Genomic DNA, 13117 nt, shown 5'->3' with positions numbered 1-13117 from the left:
GGGCTTCAGCGGCGGGACTCTGCCAGAGGGCACAGACAGGAAGGAAGGCATGCCCTTCTACCTGGGGGCCTTCTTGGCGGTGGCCCTTGAATGGCGCGCCCAGGCCAGAAACGCGGTCTTGCAAGCTCAAACTCTCCAGGCCTTGGAAACAAAGGCAACTACCCTGGAAGAGGAAATGAGGACCCTGGGATGCCAGAACGAAGCTTATCAAACTTCTCTGAAACAAATACAGGAGTCCAAAGCAGAAACTGAGAGGCAACTGGCAGAGGCATTGGAGCTCCAGGCTGGCTTCTACGCTCGGGAAGTCGCCTTCCAAGTCCAGGTAATGGGCCTTCAGGAATCGCTCAAAGCTGATGCAGAACTTCAAAAGGACCTGAAGGACCGTTGCCGTGAGCAAGCTGACAAGACGGAGCGGATGGAGGGGGAAATGGCCACCCAAGCCAAAGCTATGGACCTTCTCCGGGCTGACTATGACAAGTTACAGGTCGAGGTCAGTCGACTTCGCGTTGAGAAGGAGGCTCTAGAGAAGCAGGTGGCCTCTGGGGATGCCGCCGTTGAGGAGCTTGAGCAGGAGAAAAAGTCACTTATCCAGGAGATGGCGGGTACTTTCGAGGAGGGGTTCCAAGAGGCTCTAACCCAGGCGTCCTGTGAGAACCCTGGCATCAATATTTCAAACTGCGACCCCATGCACCATGTCGTCGACGGGAAGGTCGTGCCCATGGACGTGGATGACTGAACCGCTGCCTCTCAACCGCCACCTTCAGCTTCACGCTTAACTGCTTTATACTTTTCCTTCGTTTTTGACTTTATCTGTTAAAATTTGTAATTCTTTGAACTACCCGCACTCTTGTTACTGGTTTGGGGCGTTCGCATGATTCCCTTTATGTCTTTGCCACATACGATTCTGCTTATGCGATCTCATTCTCATCTTTTCCCTTCACGCGCTTCGATTATTTTATCTGTGTTCTGCCCATTTCTTTCACTTCGTTGGGCGGTTTTGTATGATCGGGAAAGGTTGCACGTCAACCCTCACGCCCATGGAGAGGCTCACTTAGTGACGCCGTATTGTCCACGGGGCGTCTCTGATACCAAAAGGTCCTTTCTTTAATCCTTAACGCTCGGCGCCCACGCCTAAGGAGAGGCCTGCTACAGCAGCACCGTATCGTCCCGGGTGTCTAAAACGCTGAGTGCTATGGGGGGGGGGGGTCTGTTCCCTCCATGGTCTTTCCTTCCCATAGGTATCGGGGAACGCCCTGCCAGTGATTCTCTAGCGTCTGGCGGTCTCGTCTCCCTCCACAGCCTTTCCTACCTGTGGGTATCGGGGAGGCGTCAGGCGGTCTCGTCTCCCTCTACAGTCTTTCCTACCTGTGGGTATCGGGGAGGCGACGCCTGCGACTTACTTTGCTTCCTTCACTTTCGTCTCCCTCCACAGTCTTTCCTACCCGTGGGTATCGGGGAAACAACGCCAGCAATTAACTCTGCTTCCTTCACTTTCGTCTCCCTCCACAGTCTTTCCTACCTGTGGGTATCGGGGAGGCGACGCCAGTTGGTATTTGTGTTGGCGACGCCCGTGACGTCTCACGCTGGCGTCGCCCTTCACGTCCTTCCGGGCGACGCCTCGGGCGTTTCCTTTACTTCGACATTGACTTTGATTCTTGCCTTGGTCGATGCCTGATGGCAGCGAAGAACTCAAGGCTTTGTCTGTGCCATCCACGTGGCGCTCCTTGTATAGCTGATGGGACGTTTCGTCATTCGACTTGATCCACGTGGCGCTGCTTGTATGGTTGATGGGGCATCTAGTCATTCCATTAAGTTCTGACTCCTGCTGTACTCCTGACTCACTTTCGACAGCGCATCGTACCACTGGATATTCTGCTGATACGACGTTTTCTGATTTAAACCAGTGGTGCCAGCATCATCCTTTCGTCTTCTGCCACGTGTATCAATCGTGCGGTGCGTCCATTCGCGTCGTTTGGCGCTCTAACTGCTTTATTTAACTCTTCAAATTCTGGAACTATCTTCGTCATTTTCTCACTCTTCACAACCTACTTGCTTCATAACCTACTTGCGTTCTTTCTTCTTGCACCCTTTCTTCTCTGTCGAAGGGTTGTTCTAACCTTCGCTCCCCTCGCTCAACTCTTGCATCTCTGGCAGTCCTGATCTTGTTAAAGAATGTCGTTTCACGCTGCTTCCTCCAGAGTCCGTCCCAAAGATTTGTACCCTTGGGCTTCGAATGAACTTCTTGACGAGTGTTCATGCTTACTCTCTACCAGGGCCATACGGGAGCACAAAGGGGAGTCATGTTCTTATGACCACCGGGCCTTCGCGAGGAGGCATGATGACGACATCGCTGTGCTCCCTTGCACTCTAGGGGAGCCAGTGTGTGGAAACGAACGGGCCAACGACGGGGTCCCTTTCTTTTACCTTTACCTGGTGGTGTTCAAGACCATCGGGGTGCGCTTACCCTTCTCCTGGTTCGAGAAGGAACTGCTGACGAAGATCAACGTTGCTCCGGCTCAGTTATACCCCAACAGCTGGGCCTTTGTCAAGGCCTTCGATGTTCTCTTCGGGTTTTTGGGTTGTGCACCCTCGGTTGACCTCTTTCTTCACTTCTTTGAGGTGAAGAGGCAGAGACACAACCTCTGGGTAACTCTCAGCAATGTACCCGGGAGAGTTCTCTTCACGCCCTTTCAAAGCTCGTTCACGGGGTGGAAAGGCCGGTTCTTCAAGATCTGCCGTACTGATCTTGTTCCCGACGCTCTGGATGGGTTTCCGCTGTACTGGGTGAGAGAGGAAAAGGTCCTCAAAGCCAAACCCCTCAAGAATCTGGCTCCAAGTGATCAAATAGCTTGCCGGATTCTTGCTGAGGCGGGAGGTTTTGACTCTGCTACGGTGATCAGCCTAGAGTTCAACGCTGGGACTCTTGAGAAGTACATATGTAAGAACCACTGCCTTAGGAAACTCGACCTTCGTTACTTTCTAACTGTGCATGTCTTTCTTCATGGTGTCTCTAACACGTCTTTTCCCCTGGTGCAGGTTCGAAACTAAACCAAGAAAAGAGGACACGACTTACTTGAGCGTTGCGGGTTGGAAAAGGGGCTTCGCCTTCCTCTAGTGATGACTCTGATGAGCGCTGAGAAATGGCTTGTTCGTGTCTTTGCATGATTTGTAGCGTTTGCTCCGTTTGTGCTGCTCCCATTGTATTGAACATTGCTTGTAACAACAACTTTTCAATGTCATACTTGATTTTTGTAACGCTACTTCACTTTGCATATGCTTCATGTACTGCGCGCTTTCCTTTCGTCTCGTTCTTCCAACTATGCATGTCTTCACTTGGGCGACGCCTGCTCAGGGCAACGCCCTTATCTAGGTGGCGCCTTCTTTCTGGGCGACGCCATGACCTAGGCGACGCCTTCTTTCTCGGCGACGCCATGGCCTAGGCGGCGCATCACGTAATCTTCAAACAAGGAAAGATAAAGGCTGAAAACCAAAGCACTTCTTTTTCTCAAACTGGTTTTTCCTTTTATTAGGGTGACCTCATTAAAAAACCCCCGAGAGGGAAAAAGAGCGTCCCCTTCAACTAAATCGTTACATACTACTTAAATAAGTCAACTGAAATAAAATTTTAAGTTGGCTGCATTCCAACTACGCGGGATGGGCCCTCCATCCAAAGTCTCCAGGTTGTACGAACCGTTGCCCTTAGCCTCAGTAACTCTGAAGGGCCCGGTCCACTTGGGAGACAGCTTATTCTCCAACTCGTATGGGTGAGCTTTCCTCATCACTAGGTCGCCAACCTGAAACTGTCGCGGCTTTACTTTAGAGCTATATTGCCGCTCTACTCTTCTCTTCGTCACTTCAGCTTTTATTCTCGCTTCTTCCCTCGCTTCTTCTAGCAGATCCAGGTTTACCCGCCTCTCTTCATTGGACTCCTCCACCACAAAGTTTTGAAAACGTGGTGAGCTTTCATGTATTTCTACTGGAATCATCGCGTCCGACCCGTACACCAAACTGAAGGGCGTCTCCATAGTAGAGGATTGGGGCGTGGTGTGATATGCCCATACAATCCTTGGCACCTCTTCCGCCCACGCCCCTTTGGCCTTCTCTAACCTTCTTTTTAACCCCCTCAGCAGAACTCTGTTTGCCGACTCTACTTGTCCGTTGGTCTGGGGGTGTTCAACCGACGCGAACACTTGTTTGATTCCTACTTCAGCACACAGATTTCTCAACTGCTGACTGGCAAACTGGGTCCCGTTGTCAGATATCAGGCGCCTAGGTACGCCAAAGCGACACACAATGTTTCTCCACACGAAATGCTGTACCTTATGCGCAGTGATCTGTGCCACGGGCTCTGCCTCTATCCACTTAGTGAAGTATTCGATGGCGACGATCAGATACTTCATCTGCCTGATTGCCAGTGGGAAAGGGCCCAGGATGTCAATTCCCCATGTATGGAAAGGCCACGGGCTGTATATGGACCGCAACTCTTCTGGCGGCGCCTTGTGCCAATCGGCGTGCTTTTGGCATTGCTTACACCGCTGGGCGTGCCGTGCGCAATCCTCTTTCACTGTTGGCCAGAAGAAACCTGCGCGTACTACCTTGGAGGCTAAGGATCTTCCCCCTACATGGCTTCCGCAGATGCCTTCGTGTAGCTCCGCCATTATCCTGGTGCACTCATCGCCACTGACGCATGTTAGGATAGGGTGAGTGAAGCCGTGCCTGAACAGCACCCCATCCACCAAAGTATATCTTGCAGCATTTCTTTTGACTTTTTTACCCTCTTCAGGGTCCACTGGGAGAGCCCCATCTGCCAGGTATCGCTTATAGGGCGTCATCCAGGTGTCTCCCTTGGACAAGACGCATACCTGCATCTGCTCTTCCTCAGGCACACCCGCGAACATGCTGATGCGGGGCGCCCTCTGTGTATCTTGGGTCAAAGAGGAATGACTCCTCGCCCTTCCCCTTGATGTATAAATCTGGAGGACATCCACCCTGTTTTCTTCCACGAATCGACGCGGAGCTTTGAGAGTCTCCTGGATCACTGTCCTCTGTCTACCCCCCTTGCCTGAGCTGGCCAGCTTTGCGAGCAGGTCAGCTCTGGCATTCTGCTCCCTCGGGACGTGTATCAACTCAAGAGCGTTGAACGCCCCCCTCAACAACTGGACGTATTTTAGATACGCCGCCATCTGTGGGTCATTCGCCTGGAACTCACCCGACACCTGCCCCGTAATCAACTGAGAGTCGCTCTTCACCAGGAGGTTCTGTGCGCCCATCTCCTTGGCCAAGAGCATTCCTGCTATCAGGGCTTCATATTCTGCCTGATTGTTACTTGCCTTGAAGGCGAAACGCAAGGCCTGCTCGATCAGTATGCCGTCGGGTCCCTCCAAGACTATTCCTGCACCGCTCCTTTGTTGGTTTGAAGAGCCATCAACCGAGAGCAGCCACTGCGAACTCGCTTCCACCTCTTGCTCACCTCCGGGCGAAAGTTCTGCTACAAAATCTGCGTACACCTGCCCTTTGATGGATCCTCTAGGCTCGTACTGGATGTCGAATTCTGACAGTTCCACTGCCCAGCGTACCATTCTTCCTGCCACATCGGGTTTTTGCAGCACTTTCTGTATAGGGAGATTGGTCATCACCACCACCGTAAAACTGTGGAAGTAATGACGGAGCCTCCTAGCAGAGAACACTACCGCCAGCGCCGCCTTCTCTAGTGCTTGGTACCTCGTCTCAGCCCCCTGTAAGGCCTTGCTTACGAAGTAGATGGGCTTCTGACTCTGGTCCTGCTCTTGGACCAACACAGAACTGATGGCCCGCTCCGTTACAGTAAAATACAAACGGAGGGGCACGCCCGTTACCGGCTTGCAGAGGACCGGTGGTGTCGCCAGGTACTCCTTCAGCTTAATGAAAGCCGCTTCGCATTCATCAGTCCATGCAAAGCGACTGTTTCTCTTGAGGCACTGGAAGTACGGGTGCCCCTTTTCTCCTCCGGCGGAAACAAACCTCGAGAGCGCCGCCATCCGCCCTGTCAACAGTTGCACCTCCTTTACCGATGTCGGGCTCTGCATGGCGATAATAGCCGCACATTTGTCGGGGTTCGCCTCTATTCGCCGCTCGGTGAGCAAAAAACCCAAGAACTTACCGGCCTCTACCCCGAAAACACACTTCTCGGGGTTCAACTTGAGCCGGTACTTGGATATTGTGTGGAACAACTCCTCCAGGTCTGCCATGTGCTGCACCCTATTTTGCGACGCCACCACCATGTCGTCTACATAAGCGTACACATTCCTCCCAAGCATTGGCGCCAGGACCTTATCCATCAGCCTCTGGTACGTGGCGCCCGCATTTTTCAGCCCGAAGGGCATCACCTTATAGCAGTAACTGCATGTCTCAGTCATGAATGCAGTCTTGCTCTCGTCTCTTGGGTGCATCTTGATTTGGTTGTACCCTGAAAAGGCGTCCAGGAAACTTAGCACCTTGCTGCCGGACGCACTGTCTACTAAGGCGTCGATGCTGGGCAGCGGATACGAGTCCTTTGGGCATGCCTTGTTCAGGTCCGTGAAGTCAACACACATCCTCCACTTTCCGTTCGCCTTTTTCACCAAGACGACGTTGGCGAGCCACTCAGGGTACTGAATCTCCCTGATGTGGCCATCATTCAGCAACTTCTGCGTTTCGTCTTTTACCACCTGTTGTCGTTCCTCATTGAACTTCCTCCTTCTCTGACGCACGGGGCAGACCGTGGCGTCCATGCTGAGGTGGTGACACAGGAAATCGGGGTCGATGCCTGGCATATCCGAGGCGGACCATGCGAAGGCATCCAGGTGGCGTGAAATCACTTCTGCCACCCCTTCCTGTTCTTCTGGGCTTAGCGAACTTCCTAACTTGAAAGTTTTGCCGCCAATCTCCCTTTCTATGGCGTTAGCTGCAGGCTGCTCCTTGCTATCATCTTCGACGGGCGCCGCCTCTTCGACGGGCGCCGCCTCTTCTACGGGCGCTGCGTCGTCGGGGCCTTCCTCCATTGGCACATCTGATTCGGGCATCGCCCTCTCCGCTATGGCCTCTTCAGGCGTCAGCCCAGCGGGCGTCGCCTCAATCAGCGTCGCGTCCGCGCTCGGCGGACGTTCATACACCATGAATACGCCTCTCTTCGTTTTCAGGCTGTTTTCATAGCATTTCCTCGCCTCCTCCTGGTCTGACCTGATGACTATCACCCGGCCACTGAGGTCCGACAGCTTCATCTTCATGTGACGGGTGGAGGACACCGCGCTCAGGCGGTTTAACGCCGGTCTGCCCAGCAAAATATTGTAGGCAGAATTAGCGTTCACGACGAGGTACGGGAGGCCTCTCCGTCTGTGAACGTAGTCCTCAACTCCAGGTACCCCCGGACTTCTACCTGGTTATCCCCGAACCCATACAAACATCCCGTATAGGGACTCAGCAGATCGGGGGACAACCGTAACTTATTAAAGGTCGACAGAAACATGACGACCTTCACAGGGGTAGAGGATCCCGAGGCACACCTCACGGCGTTCCACACACAGATGTTGCTGGTAGGCGGTTCAGACGCCGCGAAGTGCAAGCTTTTCATGAGTACCTTGACGGGGATGGCTATGGATTGGTTCATCAGCCTCCCAGAGGGCCACGTCACGTCCTTCGCCCAACTTTCACAACTGTTTAGAGAGCAGTATCTAGCCAACAGAACTCCCGCCCCAGTCTCGTACGACCTTTTCGACGTCAAGCAGCTCCAAGGCGAGACCCTAAAAGAATACATAAGTCGTTTTGGGGCACAAGTGGTGAAAGTAGGCACCACGGAGGAGCCCATGATTGTGTATGCGTTCAGGAGGGGCTACGTCCCGGATCTTTCAATAGAATGCTTAACTGCAGTCGCCCTAAAACTTTCGCCGAAATAAGGCGACGAGCGGTAGAGCATATTGCCTCAGAAGGTGAGACATACGAGAAGTGCACGACTGCTACGCCCGCCCGGCTCAAGGCACAGATACGTACGCAACCTGTTCGGGTTCACCAAGCCACCACAGAGAGAAAACACTCAGAAAGGAAGCGCGCCTACGAGCCAAGGAGAACCCAACCTAGGGGTCGAGCAGAGGAAAGGAGAGAAGGAAACAGGCCACCGAGACAGAACTTTGTGATGGAACTCAAAGATCTGATTGTGGTGCCCAACATAGTCGACAGGTTGAGGCCACCGGTGAAGTCTGACAAGGCGCTGGGACCCCACAAAGAATCATGGTGCGAATTCCACGAGGCATTTGGGCATCATATTAACAATTGCTTGGCGCTGGGTCACCAATTGGACGAACTCGTAAAGAATGGCTTCCTGAAGGACTACTTGGTGGAAAGGTAGACAGGACAACCGTCAGTTTCACAGTCGGCGAGTGGCGAGGGGCAGCAGCACGAGGTGCCCATCCACGGCGAGGTCCATACCATAGCGGGTGGGTTCTCGGGCGGTGGGTGTACTGCGTCACAACGCAAGAAGTATGCTAGGTCCATAATGTCAGTAGAGACTTTTGAGGATCATTCACCCGACGTGGACATCACGTTCACCAAAAAAGATCTCAAGGACGTTGTGCCCCATGACAACGATGCGGGAAGGATGGTTCATCGAGCATTGGTTGATCAAGGGAGCTCAGCAGACGTGATGTTCTGGCCAACTTTCGAAAAGTTACAGTTGTCCCCAAACCATCTGAGGCCGTATGGGGGCTGCCTATACAGCTTTGCTGGCGACCAAGTGGAGGTCAGGGGATACATTGAGTTAAGAACGACATTCACCGATGGGGCGGCTTCGCGAACAGAGAAGGTCAGGTACCTGGTCGTAAATGCCCCCTCAGCATACAACATCCTGTTAAGGAGGCCAACGCTCAACAGGGTAGGAGCAGTGCCCTCCACTAGGCATATGAAGGTCAAGCTACCTTCGATGGAAGGGGTGGTTATCACCATCCATTCTGATCAAAAGGAGGCAAAGAAGTGCTATGAAAACAGCCTTAAGAATAAACGATCGGTGTGCCACGTGAGCACAACGCCACCCCCCGGAGCGGAACCCAGACAGCAAAACCAGCGAGCTGGGGACACCACGCTTGAAATAGCCACCGAAGGCGATACGATGATGTCAGATGTTGAGAATCACCCAGAAGACAGCAGGGAGTCAGGAATCGCGAAGGCGGTCATCGCCAGTGAAAGGAGGCCTCAGCCGGTCAAGGATTGGCTCGAGAAGGAGATCGGCGGGAAAACATTCAAGCTAGGAAAAACCTTAGATGACGAAACGCGGGACCAGATCGTCAAAGTGATAAGTGGACATCTGGATGCGTTTGCGTGGTCCGCCTCAGATATGCTGGGAATTGATCCCGACTTTTTGTCCCATCATTTGGCAATAGACCCCTAGGTCAAGCCGGTCCGTCAAAGAATAAGGAAGTTCAATGAAGAAAGGAGACAGGCGATCAAAGAAGAAACACAGAAACTCCTCGCTGCAGGCCACATCAAGGAAGTACAGTATCCGGAGTGGTTGGCTAATGTTGTGTTGGTGAAGAAGAGCAACGGGAGATGGCGAATGTGCGTCGATTTCACAGATCTGAACAAGGCGTGTCCGAAGGATTCCTACCCTTTGCCCAGTATAGATGCCCTGGTGGACAGTGCAGCAGGGTGCAAGTTGTTAAGCTTCCTGGATGCCTTCTCGGGGTATAACCAGATCAAGATGCACCCCAGGGATGAGGAAAAGACTGCCTTCATGACGGAAAGGTCGTGCTATTGCTACAGGGTGATGCCCTTTGGGCTGAAGAATGCGGGAGCCACGTATCAGAGGCTGATGGATAAAGTGCTCGCTCCTATGCTAGGGAGGAACGTGCAAGCCTACGTCGACGACATGGTCGTGACGTCCCCGGAAAGGAATTGGCACGTCGCTGACCTAGAAGAACTATTCGTTACGATAGCCAAATACAAGTTGAAGCTAAACACCGAGAAGTGCATCTTTGGTGTAGAAGCGGGAAAGTTTTTGGGTTTCCTCTTAACCGAAAGAGGAATCGAAGCGAATCCTGATAAGTGTGCTGCCATCCTGGCAATGAGAAGCCCCGCTTCTGTCAAGGAGGTGCAACAGCTTACAGGTCGGATGGCCGCGTTGTCGTGATTTGTATCCGCCAGTGGGGAAAGGGGCCACCCGTATTTCCAGTGTCTAAAAAGGAACAACAGGTTCGTCTGGACGAAAGAATGTGAAGATGCTTTCGTGAAACTCAAGGACTACTTGGCGAGCCCACCGGTGCTGTGCAAACCTCAAGTGGGAACGCCCCTTAGGTTATACTTCGTCGTTACCGAGAGGGCTCTGAGTGCGGTGCTCGTCCAAGAACAAGATCGAATTCAGAGACCTATGTATTTTGTCAGCAAGGTGTTGCAAGGACCTGAAGTGAGATACCAAGCCTTAGAGAAAGCAGCACTGGCGGTCGTGTTTTCGGCAAGAAGGCTGCGCCATTACTTCCAGAGCTTCACGATATGGGTGATGACTGACTTTCCCATCCAGAAGGTTTTAAAGAAACCGGATGTAGCTGGGAGAATGGTAAAATGGGTGGTGGAGTTGTCAGAGTTCGACGTCAGTTATGAACCCCGAGGACTGATCAAGGGACAAATTTTCGCCGACTTTGTGGTCGAGCTATCCGCTGAAACGACGCATAGTGCCGAAAGTAATGATCGGTGGGTGCTCTCGGTTGATGGATCGTCCAACCAGCTAGGTAGTGGGGTTGGAGTCATTCTGGAAGGACCCAACGGCGTGTTAATAGAACAATCCCTGAGGTTTGCCTTCAAAGCCAGTAATAATCAGGCGGAATATGAAGCATTGATTGCCGGTATTCTATTGGCAAAGGAGATGGGGGCGAGGGTACTGATAGCCAAGAGCGCCTCTTTGCTGATCACCGGGTAGGTTACCGGCGAATTTCAAGCCAAGGATCCACAGATGGCGGCTTATCTAGAATATGTACAGGAGTTACAAAGGTATTTTGCATTGTTCGAAGTGGTGCACGTACTGAGGGAGCAGAATGCCCGAGTCGACTTGCTTGCCAAGCTCGCCAGTTCGGGCAAGGGGGGCAGGCAGAGGACTGTTATACAAGAAACTCTGAAGACACCTCGGGCGTTCGCAGCAGACCATCAGGTTCTCCAGGTTTGCAAGTCGACGGAAGGGACAACAAGGAGTCACTTATCCCTAACTCAGGAAACCTTGTGGACACCGAAAGTTAGAGCGCAACCAGTAGAGGAAGCGAAGACAACGTGGGTTTGCGCTGTCTACCAACCAGATACATGGATAACGCCATACCAGCGGTACATAGCAGACGGCGTCCTCCCAGTGGAACCGACGGAAACCAGAAAGGTAAAGAAAAACTCCAGCAAGTTCACCTTAATCGATGGAGAGTTGTACAGGTTCGGATTTACACACCCCATGTTAGTATGTGTGCATGGAGAGAAGTGCATAAGAATTATGACTGAACTCCACGAGGGGATTTGCGGGAGCCACATCGAAGGTCGAGCCCTAGCAACGAGAACCCTCCGCGCGAGCTATTATTGGCCAACCATGAGGGAAGATTGCAAGGAATACGCACAGCGTTGCAAACAATGCCAGCAACACGCCGATTGGCACAAAGCGCCCCCAGAAGAGGTAAAGTCAATCTACAGCCCCTGGCCGTTTCATACGTGGGGAATCGATATTCTGGGACCTTTTCCATTGGCGATCAGGCAAATGAAGTACTTGGTTGTAGCGATCGAGTGCTTCACAAAATGGATTGAAGCGGAACCAGTAGCCCAGATCACCGCACACAAGATTCAGAGTTTCGTATGGAAGAACATTGTGTGTCGTTTTGGTGTGCCCAAGCGTTTGGTATCAGATAATGGGACCCAGTTTGCAAGTCACCTACTGAAGAAGTTGTGCGAGGATATTGGGACGCAACAGGTGTTTTCTTCCGTAGAGCACCCACAAACGAATGGGCAAGTAGAGTCGGCCAATCGGGTTTTGCTGAGAGGACTGAAGAGGAGGTTGGAGAAAGCCAAGGGGTCTTGGGCTGAGGAAGTCCCCCGCATAATATGGGCATATCATACCACCGAACAATCGGGAACTCACGAAACCCCGTTCAGCTTGGTGTATGGGTGCGATGCGATGACCCCAGTCGAAATCCAGGAAAACTCGCCAAGATTCCAGAACTTCGTGACAGAAGACTCGAACGCCGAAAGGAGAATGAATTTGGATTTGCTGGACGAGGTCAGGGAGGAGGCAAGGGTAAAGGCCGAAGCAGTAAAAAGAAGAGTTGAACGCAAGTACAACTCCAGGATGAAATCGAGGCGATTCAGAGATGGCGACCTGGTGATGAGGAAGGCCCACCAGTATGAGATGCAGAATAAGTTGTCGCCCAAGTGGACGGGACCATTCAGAATAACCGAAGCACTCGGAAACGGCGCTTACCGCCTAGAGACACTGGAAGGAGGGGCGATTCCCCGCACTTGGAACGCCACCCATCTCATGATTTATTACAGTTAAAACATTTTCAAGGGGGCACTCTTTTTCCCCGAAGAGGGTTTTTTAATGAGGCCACCCAATAAAGAAGGTTTCGAAATTTATCAAAGTTCCCAAGTTATTTAAATGTGCACGCTTATCTTTTTAAGTTTTTGAAGAGAGCCCTTGTCGCCCCTACATAGTTTAGTGCAAAAATTGAAAGTTAAAGTTTTTCAAGTCCTCATCGCCATTCAGCGATCGGAGGCACTAGTATCAAGTTCTAAGTCCTCATCGCCACTCGGCGATTGGAGGCACAAGTTAAGTTGTAAACCTTCATCGCCACTCGGCGATTGGAGGCACAAGTTAAGTTTTTCAAGTCCTCATCGCCGCTTGGCGATTGGAGTTACAAGTATTAAGTTTTAAGTCCTCATCGCCAGTTGGCGATCGGAGGTAAAAGATAAGATAAATCCTCCTCGCCCTCGAGCGAAGCTGAGGTCAGTTAAATAGTTATCAGATAAATCCTCCTCGTCCTCGAGCGAAGCTGAGGTCAGTTAAATAGTTATCAGATAAATCCTCCTCGCCCTTGAGCAAAGCTGAGGTCAGTTAATAGTTATCAGCTAAGTCCTCTTCGCCCTCGAGCGATGT

The 13117-nt window shown here is 52.0% G+C and overlaps 1 protein-coding gene across 1 annotated transcript; it reads left to right on the top strand.

Annotated features, from left to right (window-relative positions):
• Nucleotides 1-325: 325 nt before the first annotated feature.
• On the top strand, nucleotides 326-8359 carry LOC137834151 (uncharacterized). The gene is made up of 2 exons (XM_068642215.1): nucleotides 326-618; nucleotides 7885-8359. The coding sequence occupies exons 1-2, from the start codon at nucleotides 326-328 to the stop codon at nucleotides 8357-8359; spliced, it is 768 nt and encodes a 255-aa protein (XP_068498316.1).
• Nucleotides 8360-13117: the final 4758 nt, after the last annotated feature.

The sequence above is a fragment of the Phaseolus vulgaris genome, chromosome 5, assembly GCF_000499845.2.
Source record: "Phaseolus vulgaris cultivar G19833 chromosome 5, P. vulgaris v2.0, whole genome shotgun sequence".
NCBI lineage: Eukaryota > Viridiplantae > Streptophyta > Magnoliopsida > Fabales > Fabaceae > Phaseolus > Phaseolus vulgaris.
Note: the sequence above shows the minus strand (reverse complement) of the source record. Positions and strands in the feature narration are given on the sequence as shown.

Bases quoted from the DNA above. Each gene is read 5' to 3' on its own strand.
- LOC137834151 (XM_068642215.1), top strand. From the start codon at position 326: ATGGGCCTTCAGGAATCGCTCAAAGCTGATGCAGAACTTCAAAAGGAC. The intron at 619-7,884 runs GTTCCAAGAGGC...GCTTAACTGCAG, and splicing joins GCGGGTACTTTCGAGGAGGG to TCGCCCTAAAACTTTCGCCG.